The 23862-nt window shown below is 34.8% G+C and overlaps 1 protein-coding gene across 1 annotated transcript in view; it reads right to left on the reverse strand.

The window, feature by feature from the left end:
• Positions 1–23862, reverse strand: part of ZBBX (zinc finger B-box domain containing) — a 100436-nt gene that overhangs the window by 50033 nt on the left and 26541 nt on the right. The window contains 2 exon segments of the mRNA XM_054576928.1: positions 3116–3274; positions 22643–22738. Of these exon segments, the coding sequence (XP_054432903.1) occupies positions 3116–3274; positions 22643–22738 (255 nt within the window).

The raw sequence follows: 23862 nt of genomic DNA on the forward strand, positions 1-23862 counted from the left end.
CTATGGGCAAAAAGTGGCAGAGGCAGGATACCAGAGAGAGGGAATGATACATAGATTAAGACACAGAGTCAAACAGCACAAAGGCATGAAACTGCAAGTAGTTTATATTGTACTAGTGAAAAGTGGGATATGAAAAAATACAAAGGATGGAAAGACAAACAGGAGGCAGAGAATGAAGGATCCTGCCTGCCATACACAGTAAATTAGGCTTCAAATTACTGGAAGCACAAAGCCACTGAAGAGTACCACACAATTTTGTGGGAAAGAGAGAAATTGGGGAATAATGAGTATGGATGCAAAGAAACCAATGGAAATGTTACAGCCATTTGGCAATATCAATATTACAAATGCACTACCCCCTTCACTTAGGAATTTCAGGAATTTGTTATGTAAATATAATATATATGAAAAAGAACAGTGTTCCAAATTATTCTTTATACTATAGTTTGTATTGGCAAAGACAGTGTAAATGTACATCAGTGGAAATCAAATTTTTAAAAGTAAAAAAAAAATGAAGTATTTTATAGCCACTATACAGAAGGAGAAAGTTTTAGAATGTACTTTTAAGGATATAAAAATATTTTGTTAAGTGTAAAAAGCATGTTTGCAGAGCAATATGAAAAACACAGTAATATTGGTTTCAATAAATACATACAAAATTGGAAATATTATTGATTTTTAGAAGGGGAAAGAATGAAATGAAATTTACACTCTATAAACCTTTTATACTTTAAGTAAAAGCTAATTTCAGTATTGGGAATAACAACAAGAATAGAAATGACCAAACATTAAGAAGAGTTTTTAGATGGTAGACCGCATGGATGTGCAGAGGCGGGAGAGAAAACGACTATAGAAAATAACTGTTCTTGCCAGCCTGGGAAGCTAGAAGGTAGGCTGACACCAACACTGACATCTATAGGTTATGGAAGAGAAATAAGGAACTTAGTTTGAAAATACTGAGTTTTAGAAGGATGTTGGAAAGTAATTACAAGTATCCAGTAAGCAATATATGAGTGTGTGTGTATATGTACCTATACTGCACTAATGAAGATGCATTGAAAACTCAGTGGATCCCCAGTTTCCGGAAGAGGAAACAGAGGATCAAAAAGGCTAAGTAAATAGCTTGATGTTATAAAGCTATAAGAGGATCAAGGTCAGTATTTCAAACCCAGATTTCAGTCTCTAAAATGAAAGCTTTTTCATGAACTGCACCTTTTTCGAAGGATATCCAGTGGCCTGACTCCACAGGCAAAGCGCTAAGATAGATATTAGGCATTACCTCCATTTTGACTGTTCTAGGCTTTGGAATTGCTTGGTAAGCTAATTAAAAATCAGATTCCTGGGCTGGAGCCCAGATGCGAAAAAAAAAAAATCAAAATTTAAGTGGCAGACCAGGAATGCATACACTCTGTTTCTGATGTTTTAAAGTGGAAGAACCACTGCCCTTCATGACAGATAAGTAGCAAGCATACAAGTGAAGGGGCATCTCTTCAGTGCATACTCTGCAGACGGGTGTGCACCTGAGGGTCAATAGCAGAGACTCCCAACCAGGAATACTCGCTGAAATCACTGAGCAGTTGCTAAAACCACACACCTGTACTTCACCCACAGAGGTACTGAATTCAGTTATGTGTGTTTCTGTGATGTTTCTCTAGTTGACTAAACATATACTCCTAGATGAAACCACTGAATTAAAGGTTCTTAAGAGGTGGAGAGTCTATAGCGTAGTTACCTACATTGACAAGGGGCAGCATTTATTGTAGGGATTAAAAGAAATAAGCTCTATAGCTTTTCCGTAGGGCTAATTACTTAACCAGCACTATCTCTACCTATTAAATGAAGTAAAAATAATGCAATGGTTATTGTGATCACTGAATAAGATAAGGCAGGGAAATAATTAAGCACAATGCCTAGCATCGGATGTTTAATAAATGTTAGTTGTTGATTTATCAGTATCATTACTGATAGGATAAATTAGATAAAATGGCAGGCATGAAGGAAAATTCTTAAAACCACAGTCTTTGAGTAGTGGTTAAAAGCAAATAATTTGAAATCAGAAGATCTGGATTCAAATATAAGTTCCACTATCAATAATTCCTTGAGTGCTTTATAAAAACTGTTTTTGCCACTATTTTCTCACCTGGAATAAAAATTTTTAAGAAAGAACAAAAATGGATATTACATGTAAAATATTTAGGACAGTGTCTGGCACATTGTCAATATTCAATTTATTATTATTATTATTATTATTATTATGAGGTTTTAACTTGTTCAGTGATTCCTCACAAACACCCATGGTAGGTCTATTAGAACATTAAATTCACTCAAATGTGCTGACTTTCCTGGGAAATTCAAGCATAGTTCCTCTGCTAAACAGAGATCGCACTAAAATAGAGCATGTTTTCTTCTTTGTTCTATTGGCATGGGCTTGGAACTCAACAGACTGATGAAGTTCAAGCCTCACTCTGTCACCAAGCAACAAGCTGTGTGACTTCAGCCAAGTTATACACTATTTCTGAACTGCAATGAAAAGGTGAGTGGCATCTAAAAGAATGAGGATTATTACATAGATCAAAATCTAAGGAAGTTTGTTTTTTGCTAAAAAATCAATACAACACTATTGTAAAAATATGGACATGAGCTGATGAAAACTTATCTAGCACATTGTGAGATCAGTGATCAATCTCAATAACTACCAACATTTGGTATAAATTCGATTTTAAATAACTGGGAGATTTACTGTCACCAAAACATTTGGCAAGATTTTGTATTTTAAGCTGCTCTGCAGTTCTGATTAATATAAAATCATTATATTGCATTGTGTTATCTACTTTTATGTTCCTCAAATACTCATTTATTTCCTGACATGATGGAAATGCCCAGAAAGCCACATGGGCAAAAGATCATTCGTCAAAAAATCAGTGTGCAGTAGAATCAAAGCAATCTCTTAAAGGGATTTTTATAGTCAAGAGGTTTTTGATTAATAAAAAAACAAATTTATATTAAACAATATGATAAAATAATATGCAAAACTCTGCAGCTCTAGTTAAATATATGCATGACAATCTCCATGATCATACACAACAGAAAATGTCTACTGTTTTCTTCAGCTTACCTCAGAGCTGCTCCCCTGCAGAAGAGGAGGTTTAGGTTTATGCTGAGTTTTACTAATCTCTTGTGTAGAGCGATTCTCTCTTTTGGGTTCATCATGATTAACTTCCTTTATAAACTGATGGGCAACATCCAATACATTGGATAATATTTGAGATTTTGCCTGTTAAAAAAGGAACAAAATATGACTAAAAAGCCTAATATATAAGCCTAACTAACTTACATTCATCAAATCATATTTTCATTATTCTATGACTACTAAATTCAATGTTTTATTTAATATTTAAAAATATAAATTGACATTTACATTAACCAATATAATAATAAAAGTTGCCAATCTTTTGAGGGGCTAGTTTGGATTCATACTATTATAAGTGTCTTAAAAACATGTTATTTAATCCTAAAGTCAACTGTAAAGTATATCTATTCTTATCTCTGTTCCAGGGATAAAGAAACAAAAGCTCTAACTGTTTAACTAATGTGTCCTTGGACACATAATGAGTGGGTGGCAGAGCTGGGAAGCAACCCCAGGAGTGTGTACTTCTGACTCATAGTCAACCCCAAACAAATAGATATGTTATTTTATGCATACCACAGCTAAAGAACTAAATATAGCTAATCTAGTAGGAGCCTGAATAAGCAGTAATAAGTAGTCCTTGGTGATAAAACATCTTTAGAAAGTATTAACTATCTCAAAGTACAGATCAGGAGGTGTGTCCACCTGTAGTTCCCTAGTGCACGCCAAGTTTCCCCTCATGCCTTGTCCTGGCTGAGTTTCAGCTATCAGGAAGGCCCTTCGTGCCGGCCAGACTTCTCCTTCTTCTGGCTTTGTCCCAAGTTACTCACATGTGTAGGAACCTTTCCCTGTCCTCCTTTCCCAGTCATGTGAGGTGCCCATTCTCTGTAAACTCTTCTTCCCCTGAGTGGGTCTCTCCCAACCTCTACGATATTGATTTTATATCATCTTTTGGTGTCTAGTTATTCTATGATAGCACATGAGCTCACAGAATAAAATGGCATGTCTTCTTAAATCTTGCTATGGCTACCACCATGCTGGGAAAATAACACATGGTGGAAAAAAAGTTGGGGAGGGGGAATGGAGCGGAAGGACTCCAGAATTAAAATAAATGATTGAGAAAAATAATTCAAAAAACCTTTACACGGGCCTTCTTCTAAGTGCCTGAAAAGAAATAGACAAATCTCGGCAAGGCCCTATTCTCTGAGAGGCCTCTCACCAGAGCTACCCTGGTCTGTCCAAGGGCACTGCAGGACTCTGAATGCCCTCTGAGCTTGAAGAAGACAATGTCCTGAGGGAATCTGCAGGCCCTTCAGAGGCCCTGTGAGAACCCGGCATTAGGAACAAAAGCGATGGGCCCTACTTCCAAGCAAATGTCCTCAAGCCAGAGGAAAACTCCAGCAGGGGTCAGAAATAATCATTTTATACTCTCCCGTGAAAATATTCATATTTTTCAATTTTCATCTAGTTACCTATTTAAATAGCCAAGATTACATGGAAACTTTCCAGTATGGTCTTTTTTAAATATATTAAGATTCAATCTGGTTCTGAAATCAAACCAGTGAACATCAAACTAACTAGTGTTATTTCACACTGAATCAATAAATTACATATAAAAAATGACTGAGCCCTGGCTAGTGTGGCTCAGTGGACTGAGTGCTGGCCTCTAAACCAAAAGGTTGCCTGTTCGATTCCCAGTCAGGGCACGTGCCTGGGTTGCAGGCCAGGTCCCCAGTAGCGGGCACGTGAGAGGCAACCACAGATTGATGTTTCTCTCCCTCTCTCCCTCCCTTCCTCTCTCTCTAAAATAAATAAATAAAATCTTTAAAAATAAATGACTAATGTGACCTATGCACATATATTGCTGTGCATATTCAAATCTGTGGTATCTGCTCCAAATCCCCCAATGATCATTCAAAAGCCCATGTAGACTTATGCAGCCTTTTTGAAAAAAGAAATTCATAATTACAGTGCATTCTTATTGTGCATATTCATTATACTGTACATTAGATCTCTATGGCTTATTTACCACCAGTACTTAACACTGCTAAATTGTACACTTAAAAACGATTAAGATGGGAACATTTATGTTACTTGTTTTTTACCACAATTTTAAAATAATGAGCACATAGAAATAAATGATGGATGTAATTTATTGCTTATAAATTGGAGATAAATACAGTTGATTTAACAAGAAAAAATGAAAAGATGAGAGAAAAGAAAAAATTTCAAGCCAATATAATGGTTTATCCTTCCAGAAATACCTGTATTGTTTGTATTTTTTAAACAGACTAGTCCAATTTAACCCCGACTTTAAATTTCCTAAAATAAAAGTCTGTTGATTTCAAAAGTAGTTAAAATATATAGTTTTCACTTTATCGAATATATCAAAATAAAAAACGATGATACTTATTTTATATATAATTATGATAGATTTATCCTTCAAGTATGTATATTTATTTAAACACAAAAATTATTCCTGTCCTAAAATAAATCTTGCTCTCAATGTTACAATAATTTTTATAACATTTCAAGGGAGCATTTTAAAAGACTATGAAATGGCCAAAAAATTATTTTACTCTTACATTAAGTTTATTACTAAAAATATGATAAACATCATGGGTAACTGACAAAATGGAATGCTATTATCTGTATGTCTTAAGTTAATTCAGGTTAGATAAGTTTTTCCCCTCAAAATCATGTATTTAATTATTACCTTCCTCGGTTTTAAAAGTGTCCGTGTTTACTTTATTTTTCTTATTCTTAAAATAATCATTCCAGGAGAGGGAACAGACATTTCAATCCTCAATTACCTAGACAAGGAAACCCAAACTCAATAAGCTTAGGTCAAAGCCAATGGATACAAAACAAGAGGGCTTGACTAAAAGCAAGGTTTTCCTTCTTCCAGACTAATCCTTCTCCCTACTGAGTTATGTTAACACGGAAAATGCACCTTACCTATAATTTCTAGAAACTAAGATATATTTTTTAAATTTTGTTTTTAATTTACTTTGCTTGTTTATTTTCACATCTGAGCAAGCACCAGCAAATTGAAGGAAGACAGATTCTCCTTTTGCTCATCTCTGTCATCTACATATTTGAGGGTTGGGGGGCAATATAAACTTTGAAAAAATTATCTTTTGAGCAACATGGCAAAAAATATTCTTTAAGAGTGAAATTATAGTACAAACAAACCACCTATCTCTTAACTGAGAGGAATAATTTAATAGAATCAGTAAGACTAGAAACCACAGTACTATAACATGCTATTTTACAATATTGAAAAGTCCTTTGATATTTGAAACATATATCACACATGTTAATAATTTGCAGTTTCCTGTTCTCCAGACCCAATCTCCCACGTTCACTCCAGAAAAGAACTGACAGCTAGTTGCTACATGTGTCTCTACACCTACGTAGGTCCTCCCCTTGAATTGGATGAAGCTCTGTGATAGATCACTACATGGCAGAAACAGTGATGAGCTTCCCTTCCCAGGGCAGGGTGGTAAGAAACGGACTGCCTTCTCTACCCTTTGTACTGTTCAGCAAGCTTGGCATAAAAAGATGTATGGTGACCTTAGAAGTAATATATCAAAAATGATGAATTGTAAAGTAAAAGTCACCAAATCATTTCTTAAGAGGGAAATTGTCTTAAGGCCATACATCCCTGTTGAACTCTTAGGTAAGTAGAAAATAAACCTTTTATTGTTTTAAGACACTGAGATTTAGGGATCCTTTACAGTAGCAAGCATTACCAGAATGTCTCATATTTGGAAACTACCCCTCGCTGGATAGTGTTTAAACTAGGGGCGGCGGGGAAACAAACTTGTCTTAAAAAGGTGTTTCCCATTAATAACATACATAAATACATTATTTCCAAGCCATGCCAAAGTTTTCCTTTCTACTTGGAAAGGTGAGTGTTCCTACTATAATTCTATTTATCATTTAAGGCCCAGATCAAATGCTATCCAGTTCTAATATATATCCAATGGCATTATAAAAAATAGCTTTAAAGGGCAAATCGTTTAATCTCTATGAAACAAGGTTTTCTTCCTCAACTACCCATAGCAAAATTAACATATCTTCGGTGTGATCTTATAAATCCTTGCTTACATTGATACTAGAGCTTTGCTCTTTAATGTACGATCCATAAATCAGCAGCATCACCGTCACCTGCAAACTTTCTAAAAATACAAAATGTCAGGTCCCATTCAGACTCACTGAATCAGGATCTGCAAATGAACAGATAACTCAAATGCACATTAAGTTTTGAGCATCACTGTGTCCAAACACCTACCAGTCAATTGTGTTACAATTGGTTGAATACTATGATTATGAATTCCTTGAGAGAGGGAACCATGTCTTCTTCTGCCTTATACACAGTGTTTTCTATCACCCTCTTTCAATTCTCCCTGCAGCCCTGCCCTTCACTCTTTGCAGAAGTGTGAAGGACATTGCTTAATGCTGGTTAAGTTCTTGAAAAATGTTGGTTGAATCAAATTTAACTGGTTTTCTGGATAAAAATGACTAAAAATTCCATTTGAACATTTGCTCCTTGTACCCAAGCTAAGTCAATGTCAATGCAGGTAAAATAAATGGCACTGCTAATAATGCATAAAAGGGCAAATCATATACCTCACTGAATCTTAAGTATTTGTACCTGTAAAATGAAGACAATAGCTACCTTGCAGAGCTGTTGTATATACATTCTAAATGAAAAACACCTAGCAAAGTGATCACATAAAGTAGCGCAATCAAACGATTTTTACCATTGTATTTCGATCACAATACACTATTTCTCTGTAAAATAAAATTGTTCAAATTACAGAAAACAGAATTTCTACCAAATTCAATAGACAGAAGTGAATCTTCAGACTTCTGTATAATAAAGAAGACAGTAAATAATTGTATCTCCATAAAACTGGATAAGTTTGTTAAAAACTTTCAGGAAACAAATGAAAAACAAACAACAAATTGAGAAGTATTTACTCAAGGAAAACTGCTGGGATACTACTGAATAAGAGCAAGAGTGTATGGCTTCCGTGCATGGGGCTGCTCCTATTTTACATCTCCCTTCCAAGTCTATCAGTGCAACTAAGGCAAGACTGGTCTTGCTCAGTAGGGAGTGTGCTTGATTCTCAACAGAGGACAGAATCTTAAAGTTCCTGTGGCATTATCAGTGAACTAGCAAATTTGGTCATAAATGAATGGGGCAAATCTATAGCTCTGGCAGACTGAGGTTTTGGTGCCAGTTGGGGTGAGCAGCAGACCAGCCAAACATTTAATGGGATGTTCTTGAAAATCAGAGAACTATAGAAGGGCTGATTAAGAAATAGAAATTATCAGAGTGAACCTAATAAAAATTCTTGAGGATGACCTAAATAGGTGAATAAGAGATGTGAAATGGAAGATGATGCAGTAAACTTGATGATAGATCAAGATAAATTATCCAATTTGAAAATCAAAGAGAAAAAGATTTGAGAAAGTAAACACAGCCTTACAGAGCTAGGGAATAGCAACAAGTACCCAACATACATTTAGAGGAAGTATCAGAGAAAGAAAATGAGCAAAAAAAATGAAGAAATAAATGCCTCAATATTCTCATATTTGATGAAAATTATTACTTTATAAAGCCAAGATACTGACCAAACCCTACAAAAAATAAACACAAAAAGATTCATACCAAGATATATTATAAACAAACTACTGAAATCCAAAGACAAACAGAAAAACTTGAAAGCAACAAGAGAAAAATAACTCATCATATATAAGCATGCATCAGTATGAACAATGGCTGGTTCTGCATCTGAAAAAAAATGAAGAGCAGACAGCAGTGGAATAATAGAAAGTGCTAAAAGAAAAACTTCCAAAAATAATTGTATATTCAGCAAATCATCCTTCAAAAATAAAGGCAAAACTTAAGACATTCCCAAGTAGACAAAGTAAGAGATAATTCATTACTAGCAGATCTGCCTTAAAAGAAACATTAAAGAAAGGTTTTAAGGCTGAAAGGTATTAAATCTACCAGAAGAAAGGTAGAACTCCAGGAACATTAATATATAAGTAATATAAAAGGTGATTAAATATTTATTTTCTTTTTTTATTCCCTTAATTTAAGGGCATAAAATTATATACAGCAATAAGATTAATACTACTGTGGCTTTGTAACATTGATGTAATATGTATAAAATTATCACAAAGAAGTGGAGAAAAATAGAACTAAAATAAAACCATTTATACAATATTTTACCACAATAAGTCACTGTTAATGTAAATTGTTATGACATATATTGTAATACCTAGAACAACCACTGAATGAATACATGCATACACATGCATGAACATTCACATATAAAAAGGTGATTTTAATGGAAAAATTAAAAATATTTGTTTAACACAAAATAAAGCAGTAAGGAGAAATAAAGGAACAAAGGACATATGAAAAACAAATAGCAACATGGAAGATGTAAACCCAACCACATCAATAGTTATGTTAAATATAAATGGACTAAACACTTGATTGTCCAGCAAGCAATCTCCAGAATGAAACTTCGCAATCCACTTTTGACACATTAGATCAGTCAGAGCACCCTCTCCATACAGTGCACAAATCTTTTTGTGTTTCAGCTGCATTTTTACCTTTCTTGAAATAATAAAGTATAATATGCCAAAAATGCACATTTTCTTCCATCTTCAATATTAAAATGGCTACCCAAAATTCAGCAATTTTAGTAAGTTTTTTTGCAAAGCACACTGATATGACAGCTGTCACAATACAATCTAACAGAACTGTTTTGAATGCAGTTAAAGACAACTAAGTGCTACTGAAACAATCTTACCAAAAAAACTAAATGAACTTTTTGGCCAACCCAATATCAAAAACAATTGAACTCAGCATCTCAAAGAGATAGTTGCACACTCACATTCATAGCAGCATTTTTTTCCAATACCCGAAAGGCAAAAGCAACCCAAGTGTCATCAACGGATGAATAAACAAAATGGTATACAATCAAATATTATTTAACCTTAAAAAAGAAAAAAATTGACACTACTCATAACATAAATGAACCTTGAGGAAATTATGCTAAATAAGCTAGTCACCAAAGGCAAATACTGTACGATTCCACTTATATTAGGTATGTAGAGTAGTCAAATACATAGAAACAAAGAATGGTAGTTAGTGGGTATAGAATTTCAGTTTTAGAAGATAAAGTTCTGGCGATTAATTGCACAATAATGTGACCATACTGAACTCTATACTTAAAAATGATTTTTGCACACATTTGTAACTTTACTTTTAAAAATTTCTGCCCCCTGAACCAAAGTTCATTGGACAAGACATGAGCACCTGATCCAGGCTGATTTCATGAAAATTTAGAGTTGCAATCAAGAAAGGGACATTTGGTCTGTTTTTCAGTGATCCGCTGTTATGCCAATTCATACTTTGTTAATTAGAAGAAAAGAATAAAGTAGGTGCACAGGAAAAAAAAACTAAAGTTGAAAGCGAAGGAGTGGCCTGGGCTCGCACCAGCTTTTTAACTCCCAGTGCGGGTTCCTACCAGGCCTCTGCCACATCAGCCCTGCCCGCTTCCAGCTAGACATGTGTGAGGTCTTCAGCAGCAAGAGAAGCTCTTTTTTGCTCAACCTAGTGTAAAGAGATCTAAGTACAAGGACCAGTGCTTCCCGATTTAGGCAACGAGATTTGAAAATGTAGGGAGGTGCTTTTGGTTTTCACAATCATGAGAGAACATTACTAACATTTAATGGGTAATAACCAGGTTTAGCAAATATTCTGAAATGTGAGAGATGGTACAATTTAAAAAGAAAAGTTCCTGCCCAAAATGCTCAAGAGCATTCCCATAGAGAAATGCTTAGATGTAGCTTTAGCAACATTTTTAAAATTACAGAAAGAGTGAAAATAAGTCATAATTGCACCATATTAGTAAAAAAATACAGGTTCCTTCTAATGCATGAAGAGTACTTCCCAGGGATAACAGCTATTAACAGTTTGGCATATACGTATGTCTGCAGCCTTTTGTCTCTGCTTAGAAGAACCCATCTAGATTTGCAACACAAAACATATTATCTTTCACTTGATAATATAAAAACTATCATTCAAAGTAGCCAGTGAACAAGAATGTGAAGGTTATTGTTATAAAATACTGAAAATAGATAACTGTGCACATTAAATATCATAACTGTATTAAATCTATTAAAAAGATATATTCAAATTTTAAAACTCAAAGATAATAGTATCTCCATCTCCTAAACATGGAAATTTATGTATAGCAGTACTAAAAGGTATCAACAGGAAGCAAAGGGGACTGAAAATGAATAAAATTACCTGAGCAACTTCTCTACATGCTAAAAATGTTTATAAACTAAACCAAAACAGTTTTCAGGGCACATAGTAAATCATGTATCTCACTGTAGAATAGAATAGAAGCTTAAACTAAAACCAAAGAATGTGATTTACTGCCAGCATTTCCAGATTCCCCCCACATCCTTCACTACAATGTGTGATGGTAGGATTTCATCTGCTTGCTGTTCGAAATTCTCACCTGAACTTTCTATATGTTCTCCCTAGAATGATATTATCTTTCAAATTACACTCTAGAAGAATTCATCACTCTGACAATGTATCATTAATCAAGGTAAAGAGAGTTGATATTTTATAGCATTTTGGGATGGATGGCACCTTGTAGAAGTTGAGGTCCAAGAGCAAAAGTTTTAGTTTAGTTAGAAAAATGATATACTCTCTGATAGTGTCAGTGCTTCAGAGCTCTACCTACCCCCCTCATCACAAACGTTCCCTATCCAGCAATAAATACCAATGATCGCGTGGACACTGCTATGCCTCCTTGTGTGATCCAGAAGCTCACACATAATTTGGACCTATATCACTTCCTGAGTGTGGAAAAGAAAATGCTGCAGTGTCTCTCCTCATTGTGTTAGCCTTCGTTGATCTCCCAATTACAACATTTTAGAAGAGATTTATTGCAACCACAGCCTTGCATTAGAAACTAAAAACCAACTTCTGCAGGAGAGTTCTGTTATTTCATTTGTATATGCTAAGCCATAAGATAGGGGTAGAGATATATATACATACACACACAGAAAAAAAAAATGTGTTACAGCCAAACAAACATAATGAATTCACTTTTTGCAGATTGTTGGGATTGAATGTAAGGTGGACTCAGTTTTAAATGATAAATCATTTCAGGAGGATCCAACTGTCCACCAAATGGAATTTTCAAATATTTATTTATTTATTTATTTAATTTTATTTTTGGGGGCCTGGCTTTTGAAAAAAAACAATGCCCTTCACATATCAGGAATATTTTCCCAAGTACAGTTTGTCCTGTTTTCTTTGCTGTGAAATGCCTCATAAGCAGTTGGTAAATAGAACTACAGTATCAGTACAGCTGTGGAATTTTATTGATTCTTAAGTTTTTCTTCTCCAGCACATTACTGTTTGGCGGCAACTGGGGGCAAGCTGTCTCACAATTAAAGCCAAAACCTTAGCCATGAATGTATGAAGAACTTAAGAAAAAAGTTGAAAATATATAGAAATATGTCCTCTTAGCACAAGTACTGACTGTTCAGTGGATTGAACAACCACGCATTCCAACAAGTTAAGCTATCTGGAAAAATGTGAGTGCAGCCCTGGCTGGTGTGGCTCAATGGATTGAGCACCAGCCTGAGAACCAGAGGGTCCCTGGTTCGATTTCCAGTCAGGGCACAAGCCTGGGTTGTGGGCCAGATCTCCAGTCGGGGGCGTGCGAGAGGCAACCACACATCATCGGGGTTTCTCTCTCTCTCTTTCTTCCTCCCCTCCTCTCTCTCTTTCTCAAAATAAATAAATAAACTGTTTAAAAAAAAAGAAAGAAAAATGTGAGTGCAGATAAAGAAGCTATAAAGATACTCCCTGGTTTTAAACAATTGATTAATAAAGGAAGCAGCAGTTTGATTGGGATTTTTCATTCTGATGAAAATGATCTCTGTTAGAAGTGAATTGCTACCAAGATTTACGCCACAGAGAAGGAAACAAAAGTCCTCAAGACACCTATGCTGGCGGTTTTATTAGGATGGTTAACTGTCTTTTTAGGACTCCAGTTACAAAGTGTCACAGGAATTGAATGACTCTCCCCTAACCCAAAGTTTTCCTTAAGTCGTGTTAGTTAAGTGGGTGATTTCCAAGAATGGGAAAGTTTTCAGAAATTATGTCTTCAGTCTACACGTTTCTGCCATAAAACAATATACAAACATATCTTTTTATGGCAGAAACACATGTACAGTGGAGAATTATGTGTTAATTTAGAGCAAAGTAATTTTATTAAAAATTATGAAATCTTTGCTCAAGATCTATTTATTCAAAGAAAGCTCTACAAATTATTTTGCCAGCATATTTCTATTTATACATTGCATTGAACACACTGCATAATGACAGTCTAAGGATGCCGTTAACTAAAATCAACAGTGACAAACCAGACTAACTAAATCTCTCTGAGCTGGAAACTACATGGAAGAGAGGGAATACTAACTATACCAAACAGACAAATTCCTCAAATGATCATGGGTCTATGACAAGATGTAACGACCTCATTAAGTTTCCACTTAGTAAAAATATCTTTGCAACTTAAAAATAATTTACTTATAAAAATACGTATTTTTAATCAACCTAATTCATTAAACAAGAATGAAAAAATTATCTTTCTCCTTCCATTTTTCTACATTATTAAACTATATCTTCTATTCTTGGAGCACATTGTTATCTTGCTTTTCTGATGAATCCATCTTTATAGAGAATCTTAGTGCAAATTTGGTTCCTTGCATTTTACCACAGAGTCAAATCTGAATTTTCTACAAAAGTTAAAGAAAAATATATCCATAAATCATGTAACCAAAGGTTATGGCTACCGTAAGGATCAAAAGAAAATATAAAAAATGTTAAGTTTTCCAGCCAGCTCGAAAAGCAGAGAGAAGGGAAGGACAGGAAAATCCATGTGCCAGAAAGTAAAAAACAAAAACAGAACTTGAGTAAAAATTATCATATAAATGAAAAACAGAAGCAAACTAAATATTTATGTGGTGAAATAAAATTGCAACAGGTGCCAACTGAAGCTTCACAGACATCTCAGGCTTTGAGGTAATTTGGGAAACAGAGCACCCTTTCCCCAAAGTCAGAGCAAGAAAACATAAAGAGCCTATATCCCTAAACCCTATGGAGCTCCATATTAACCCCAGACTGGCTACTTCCAGCCTTTGATTTGAGGAATGCATTTGTGTTGCTGCTTTTGAACATTGAGGTCAATGTACTGAACTTAAAAACTAATTAATACACTGAGCTATTCTGAAGCCATATATATAGAATCAACTATATGCTCATATGTAATGTGTTTTAAAAAATAAAATAAAACTGCAACAAGGGAACTTACAACAGAATAATGTTTGAAATCCAGCTCTGCTCATCATATTTCTAAAAACAGATATGGAATATGCATGGGTAGTCCAAAAATATCAATGGTATAAAAATCTACTTAGTGCAAGCCAGACAGGAATCAAATCTTAGAAGTGTGAAATTCATGTGGCTGAAATTTACTGCTTATTTCAGTATCATCTAAGGAAAACTTAAAGTAAAAAACTAAAAGGACCCTCAGATTTACCTTTCTTATAAAAAAGTCTAATAGGAACCACAGGTTTTATTAATCAAAGGTGTATGTACTGCTGTTCTTTCCCCTGATCCGGACACATGCCCCTGATATAAATGTTGTTTGCTATTCAACAGATAGTAAATGTCAAATAAAACTAAACTGGGATCTTTATTTAGTACTGTCATAAAGTAACATGTGAAAAGTAATAAAATAAAACAATGCAGTTAAAATATTTTAAAATGAGGCAATATAGCATGAAATAGCTCAAAAGGTAGCATTTGTCAAAAAATTTAAATATCTTGGTATCAAAAAATAACAAAATGTGATCTCAGGGTAAGTAATTGTGCCTTTCAAATTTTACTAGAATATTAAAAAATTCTATTTAGAGAGCAATCTTAAAAGTGAGCCAGAATAGCAACATGAAAACTGTGCAGGAAATTCACACCTGCAATCTGCTTTCTATTTGCAGTTTTGATGCCATATAATTATGCACAATATTAATTATCTTAGCAAGCACTTACTGTTGTTTTAAACTCACATTACATGTAAAAATGCATCCAGATGAGTTAGCTACTTTCAGCAATTACTCATATTTGAGCTACATGAGGAACAAATTATTTCATATGCAATGCTTTGAATGGCAGATTTTAGGCAGATTAGAATAATAGTCATTAACTAACAATCAATAATCTGTCATACCTGATTTTTATATATAATAGTGATGTTATATCACAATTAGATGATTTTTATCTCATTAAGTCCAATGAACATATCTTAGAGTACATAAAACTACCGTAAAATTTGTCAGACTCCATGATAAAATTGTGAGATAACATAAGAAGCATCTGCAAATCACAAAAGCTCCTCAAATATCCAGCACCAGTGTGACTGATTAAAGGTTCAGGCATGTGGTTAAACTAATGATCTGAATGGTCCCCTCCAAAGTTGAGATTCTATTATTCTCAACTTAGATAAGGAGAAAGTCTGTATTTTTCACAAAAGCATTCCAAAATATATATTACTGTAATACTTTGGAAAACAGCCCTAAAACCAAAAGTAACCATTTCATAAATACTTTAGATTCATTATTATTATTCTTATTATTACTTTGTTTTCCTGTTTCTAAATTTAGATGGTGTAGGAATTGTACTGAATTTTTACTAACAATGTATCCTGACTAATAAAAACTCACGTGTGGAGCACCTGCCAAGAGCAGAATACTTTTGTATTTGTTGTTGTTTAATCCAACCCACACAAATACTTTTATATATGTTGTCGTTTAATCCAACCCACACAAACACTTTTATATTTGTTGTCGTTTAATCCGACCCACACACTAGCCCTATGAGTTTCTGAGCTTGCAAATGTGAGTCTTGTCTTAAAGATCCCCTCAGCATCAATATCAGAGAGGCCCCCCTCTTTTCCCTTTGACATTGATTCTGGCTATCTCTTCATTAAACCCTTGCACTGCTTCTAACCTCTCCACTGTATCTGCAACTTGGTTCCGTAACATGCTCCCTGAACCATAATGTTCTTCCAGCTCTTCACTAATGCTAACACAATCACTTTTCTCCCTTTCCCACGCTCTTTTCAAATGTCGTCTTTTCTCTTCCTCTAGCTTTTTTTTAGTACTGGCGTCTAAAAGATCATCACCACACATGTAGTTTCACTGAAAGTGCAGACTAATAAACAGTCTCATATCTAGGTCTTCTCAAAAATTCTTGTCAACATTTCTCCAAGCAAGATACACAAATAGTCCATAAGCTGTTTGACATCATTAGTCATTGGAGAAATGCAAATATAAACGACCATGAGATACTACTTTGTGCCCACTAAGATGCCAGAATCAAAAAGACAGATACCAAGTGCTGGCTAGGACTTAAAGAAACCAGAACTTTCACACACTGCTGATGGAAGTACAAAATGGAGCAGCCGCTTCAGAAAACATCATGGAGTTCCTCAAACAACTGAAAATCAAGTTACCACATGACCCATTACTGGAGGTATAACTGAGGAAGAACACGTATGTCCACACAGAACCTTGTACACAAAAGCAACAATATTCATAATAGCCAAAAGGAAGAAACTCAAATGTCCATCAAACAATGAAGGGATAAACAAAATATGGTATAACCAAACAATGGAATAAAAATAAAGTACTGACACATATCAAAACATGGATGAACCTTGAAAATATTATACTAAGTAAAAAAAGCCTGACGTAAAAGACCACATGTTATATGATTCCATTTTTAAGTGTCCAGAATAGGCAGAAAATAGATTAGTGGTTGCTAAGGAATTGAGGGAGAGAAATAGAGGGGATGGAAGTAGTAGCAAATGGGTTTCTTTTTGAGGAGATAAAAATGTTCTACAATTAATTGTGCTGATAGTTGCACATATCTGTGACTATACTACAATCCATTGATTTGTACAACTTCAATGAATTAATTATATGCTATATAAATTATATCTCAAGAAAGCAATTTTGAAAAAATTCAAGTCAACGATGCCTACAGAAGTATTCTTTATTTATCTTTTTTGTAACCTACTTTCTGATTTTCGAAACACCGGTTAATTAAAGACTTGACTGTAATGTCCCCCAGCGAGCCTGCCGGGGTTCAGGCGCACAGGCTGTCACCGCACCAGCCTTGGCATCAGTGTACTCCAAAACGGAAGAATAGGAACAGTGGTTTGCCACCCGGACAGCGTCTGCTTGGGTTGGAGCCTTGCAGCAGTTCATGCAGAGGCACGGCTCATATAGCTGAGGGACACACCTCACTTAGAGCCTTGTTTTCCACCGTAGTTAATCCCCATCCGCAGGGCTTCCAGAGCCCCATGGCAAAGGTGCCGGCTGTGAAGCCCACCACCCTCAGGGAGCCATGTCTCAGGCCAAGGATTTACAGTTCTCCCGTTTGGGTGCAATTTGCCAATCAGGAGTCATATTTGCCCCAAGTCTAGAAACACACTTGACATTATTACCTTTATCTGTTTCCCAGGGAAAGAGCTAGAAAATTAACTAAATGTCAAATTCTCATACTAAAGAGCAAAGGGTTTTGTTAACCCTTCACCAGCATAACACATTAACATATCACAAGTTCTTTTACCTATCCAATCTTCAGTTTTCAAAATGCAGCAAAAAATGAACTCTGCTACTTAAAATATAGTTTTAAATTATTTCGGGAGTTTGAACACATCATTAGGGATTCATTCACATTTTCATTTGTTCAAAATTGATTTATTTGCACCAGGTACAATATTAAGCATGGAAAATACTGTGATGAACAAGACAAAAATAGTCCCTCTCCTCATAGAATTTGAAATTTATCAGAAGATATAAAAGAAGGCCTATTCAATAACAATGTAGTTTTTAAAACCCCTTGACAAAGTGCAAAGTAATAATCATATTGAAGAACAATGAACCCAGACTTGCAGCACAAGAAATAAGAATTATTCCCATTGAAGAAATAGGTAAGACATGCCAATACTCAATCATGTGTGTGTATACATATATACATATACACACATATATGTGCACATATACACACATACATATATACATTGTATACATATATACAATGCTTTATTTTTAAGTGTAATATGAATAGCAAATATATACATTTCTAGGAGCTAGATAGATGATAGATAGATACAATCTCACCTGGACTCTAAAATCATGTGAATTATAATAATTCATTTCTGAGAGAACATTTACTCCCCATCCTTGTATTTCTACCTTATTGGTGAGGCTTTGGGAGACAAAAGCGAGCCTTCTATGCCTTCCAGGCTCCCCACGAGCTGCTTGCCCAAAGAGGGATGCATTCCAACTAGATGTCTGTCCCTTAACGGGTTTTACCGGGGAGGCCCTGCCCTGCTGAAGGAAAATGCCTACACTTTGGTGGGGAAGATGAAAACAAAAAAGTTCAAGCCAAGGAACTATCAGGAAGTTGAATTTGTACATTCATACCTCAACCAGCAATTCTGATTGTATCAGTAGTAAAATTGGTATTTCCATTTCTACCTTTTGACTCTAATACCTACTTCTCACTTGGTTCAGAATTTAGAAAGTAAAGAAAAAGATGTTCTGTATTGGCCTTCAAAATTGCAGCACTAAATTACTCTAAATTTAGGCCAATGATTATCTATAATTTTACCCAAAATTGCATATTGTAAAGGGCCAGTTTCCCCAGGAAACAAATTCTAAGATTTGTCTGCCTGACTTTTACTGGGGAGTGCTCTGAAAATACCCACAGACAAGTGAAGGAAGCAGAGCTGGGCAAAGGGAACAGCTGAATTCAAGGCAACTGCCAATCCCAAGGGGCGGAGCTTTGGCGGCCCATCACAGTTGTTGACAACTGAAGTAAGTGAGATGCTGGCAGTTTGTACCCTCACAATGGCCAGAAATTGGACTGGAAAACGGGCTGCCTCCAAAAATGGAGTTTAAGCGTGGAAGTCGCAGCTCCCTTTGAGCAAAGGTAATTCCTGGGAAGAGACTCAGCTCTGGTTCCTCCCCAGGCAGCACCCCAGGCAGCTAGGGAAGCGAGTGTCTCGGTCCTAAAAAGGAGGGTGAGGGCAGCACACCACAGCATCTGCAAATATGTGTACGCACAGCATTTAAAATGGGCCACAATGAGATCATCTAATTAAGTAAGCACAGTATCCAAAATGACTAGCTATGATTCAAAAACACTGTATTACGAGAACTGACCGGTGGCCTCCATAGGCGGGGGTAGAGAATGGGCACAACGGGTAAAGGGGGTCAAAAGGTACAAACTTCCGGTTATAAAACAAATAAGTCATAGAAAGGTAATGTGCAGCATCATGACTTTAGTTTATAATACTATGTTGCCTGTTTGAAAGTTGCTGAGAGAGTAGATCTTAAAATTCCTCATTGCCAGAAAAATACATACTTTTTGTAACTATGTATAATGACAAATGTTACCTAGACTTATCATGGTGATCATTTGCAAAATACAAATGTTAAATCATTATGTTGTAAAACTGAAACTAACATGTAAATTATACCTCAATTAAAAATACTGTATTATTCTAAACAGTAACCGAATAATGATAATGTGAGCCCAGAAGCTAGTATTGGGTCATTGCCAGCTAAAAGAAAAAAAGCCCACCAGAGTCAGTAAACATGAACTGTACTCTGATGATAACTGAGGTTCTTCCTGATACTTTCCTGGAAGTATATTCAAACAAGCATATAGTCCCACTTATATCTATATTTATATAGACTTGCCTTTCTTTGGTGATAAAAAATGTAAAAGGCTGAAAATAAATGCCTCAATTATTTCTTCTCACTAAACCTCTCCACTTTCCAAGGTCTCTCCTTTCCACTTAAGAAAATCTCCATTCCAATTAAGAAAATATACATAACAGAATCTGTTAATGATTTATTTAATCCAGCCTCCTTCTGTGCATGCCATACCTCACAATAGAACGAATGCCTTTTTGTTTGTTTTCCCCTGTAGTTTCTATTATCTCTGATTAACCTTGTCTCTTCTGTTTGTTGTTAAAAGGATATAGAAATGCCTGATATACGAATGCCTTATTTTTCATCAATGTGAGACTTACCCATTAAGATAACCTTTTTTAAACCTTTATTGTTAAAAATCATTCAAAATATAGAAGTAGAATTTTCATGCTTAGTAATTCCCCTTGTACATTTACACTTTATTTTGCAAATAATCAATTATTTAACAGAGTTGGGATAAAGTAAAACTAAGCTTGTGTCAGACTTACTGCCAAGTATAAATTAATCATAAGTCAAAAGAAAGGTCCTGTGAAATTATAATGTTAGTCAACATGGAAATGCTAATAGTTTGCCTTTAATTTTTTCAGAGATTATCTCATAAGTAAAACAAGATATGCCAGCATAAAATGGTCCTTATTAACTGTGAACTTTGTACAGAGTCGCTGAGCTATAGGACGGGGGCTTAAATGAATTACAACAGTCAAATTTTGCTATGCTTTATAATAGCCAGAAATGTCAGCACAGGTAAAGAATGTAAAGCACAGCAACCATTAGCCTAGAATGTTTGCTTTTTATACAGTAATGATTAATATTCAGATATCAGATGTGTGCCCTAACTTCTCAGATAAGGTATAAATTCAGCAGTCAATTAAAAATCTCATGACTTTGATAGTTACCAAAATGGTAGAAAACGAAAAACACTATATGACTGGTTTATAAGAGCTAAACAGAGATACCCACTAATTGCTGCACAATGTCGTTAAGCCAAGGCACAGAGAGAGCATCAAGCACCTTAACTCATAGGGATAATAAAAACAAGGAGAAAAAAAGCAAGACAACTTAGTAATTCCCCTCAGGAATTTTATTTTGCACACAATTATTTAACAAAGGTTGAAATAAATATTCTCTCTCTTCTTTCCTCTGTGTGTGTGTGTGTGTGTGTGTATGAGAGAGAGAGAGAGAGAGAGAGAGAGAGAGAGAGAGAGAGGGGAGAGAAAAGAATCAGATTTGGATAAACCTTAAAGGTCAAATGCAGAAGTTGGGAGGAAAAGTCCTGTCTCATTCCTCTCTGTATGTTCTGTAACAGCTAGCACAGTACCTAAATTCAATGAGTGATAACTCAAAACATGTGCTGAATAAATCACTGAATGGAAAATTCCTAACATGAACTCACAGTTGGAGTAATTACACCCTTTCCCTTTAAACTGAGGTGTCTTTAGTTAAATTCTATACTATTTCTATGTTAACAATTACACTCACTTTTATATACATCAATTCTTGTTTTTTGTGACCTTTCAATTGTACCATCCTGAGGGAGGGGAAAAAACAGGTCATTGTTTTGTTTGTTTGTTTATTTTTCTCATTCTTTCCAACATTTCTTCCAGGAGGATCTAACCATTGAGGGGCCACTCAAAAGCAACCAACTTTGATAAATATTGATAAATATTGATATTTTATGTTTTGTGGCTATCGTGACTTGGGTCTTTACAGCTACCAACATTTATGTTCAAGTAACATGTAAAGATTGAAATCTGTCAGTGATCTTTCTAAATACAGATCTAATTCTCTCCATCCTTTTGTGTCTAAGATAATAAAACCCTTGACCCATCACATAAGGTCCTTGGTTGTTTTATCTCCAGGCCCAAGAGCAGGATCCTAGTGTTACCTGTGTACGGTCGCTGCCTCCCATAGACACTGTGTCCCAATGATATTCAATGAATATTTGTCGAATAAATTACTGTCCAATGAATGAAATCAATGTATTGTTAAATGTAAATGGTATAATGTTGTATCTATATTTAACAATATTTATTGCTTAAGTATTAAAATTTTAAGACCACCTGACGTGGTTTGAGTTTAGGCATTTCAAAAAGCAATGACTATATGAGGATAAATAAAAGATGCTACCATGTAGGAGGAGAAGTAGAAACCTGAGAGGTAAGCTTATTTAAATAATAATGGGTGAAGATACATAAAAGAATAATTTTTAAAACTAAACAAAAAAGCAATCATGAGATTTCTATTTATAAATTAGAAATAATACTTAAGTCATGTGTTCACTTAAAACAATAGATAAAAATATTGTCTAATTTTTAAATGTCAAGTTCACAGATAGAATGCACAATCTAAAAATTCTAATCAAGCTAAGTGTTTCAGGAACTATATTAAAACACAGTTTAAATAGAGAAGTAGAATCCAGATTAGTGTTCAGTAAAATAATTTTAAGATACATGTAAAGACCGTCTGTACATAACAGGATTTCAGAAATTAATGTAAATCATCCTAAATTCTAGATAATTAAGCATGTTTTAAATGTCTTTGTGTTGAAACATTCTATAAATACACTACCAGTAAAGCATTTTAAAGTTTTTCAAGTCATACCTGCAAAAGAGTTGTTCTATGGAGCTTCAGTGCCCCCTTCTGGTGAATTTTGGCAAAGCACCTTGAACAATAATCTTCTCCACATTCAAGACATACCTTAAAAAGATATTTTTAAAAAATCTTATGACTTTGAGAAAATGTGTAAAGATGTTATTGCTATTATCTTTATTTCTCCACTTACATACCTAGATGTCATTAGAATTTAGAAGTCCAAGGAGATTGTGACAGCTATTTGTCCCAATTAAGATTTAACTCTGAGAAAAACTAACTTGGAAACAAATTACTCTCATATCAAATAACTATAATAGCTAAAATGTAGGTTTTACACGTGTTTTGCAAGTATGTATATATGGTTTTTGAATAAATCATAAAACATTTGGCAGCATCAGGTCAAACTTCTTGACCTGGTTAAAACTAAACAGCACTATCTCTGTCTGGTCAACACTACTTCAGTTTTAGTGCTTCTATCTTTCTATACGGATTTACAGGGCACAATTCATTTCAAATGATATGTATACTATTTATCTCCAAGAGTCCCCAGACACTTCCTTGAGTGGTACTCCTTCAATGATGATTCTCAAAATAAGGTTCAAAACTATTTTTAAAAGATTCCTCAAAAGAAAGTATTTTTAAAAACTAGATAGAACTGCATCAGAAATGTCAGCAATGTTTATGACCAGTGAAATGATTATGGACTAGTATATATTTATCTTCTAAATTCTTTACGGTGTTAAAATATAATTTTTTAAATTTAGGGATAAATAGAAAAGTGTGATGTATTTGTATTTATGACGGTACCAAGCAAAACTAAATGTTAAGATAAAAAACAAAGAAATTTTTACTACATGTGAAATTACTACCGTGCAGCTGTACAGCCACATCAACACTCTTCTTTTTTTTTAAGATTTTATTTATTTATTTTTATAGAGGAGAAAGGAGGGAGAAAGAAAGAGAAACATCAATGTGTGGTTGCCTCTCATGTGGTCCCTACTGGTGACCTGGCCTGCAACCCAGGCATGGGCCCTAGACTGGGAATTGAACCAATGACCCTTTCATTTGCAGGCTGGCACTCAATCCACTGAGCCACACCAGCCAGGGATCACTTCAACACTTGTAAAAATATGAAAAATAACTGGAAATGGCTAAAATGCCAAAATCTCTCTTTTCTTGAGGTTTGCCTAGGTTAGGAACTACTGTTAGTGCAAATAAGAAAGCATGAC

This window comes from Pteronotus mesoamericanus, unplaced genomic scaffold (assembly GCF_021234165.1).
Source record: "Pteronotus mesoamericanus isolate MK-2021 breed Mesoamerican mustached bat unplaced genomic scaffold, CSHL_Meso_final contig_116, whole genome shotgun sequence".
Taxonomy (NCBI): Eukaryota; Metazoa; Chordata; class Mammalia; order Chiroptera; family Mormoopidae; genus Pteronotus; species Pteronotus mesoamericanus.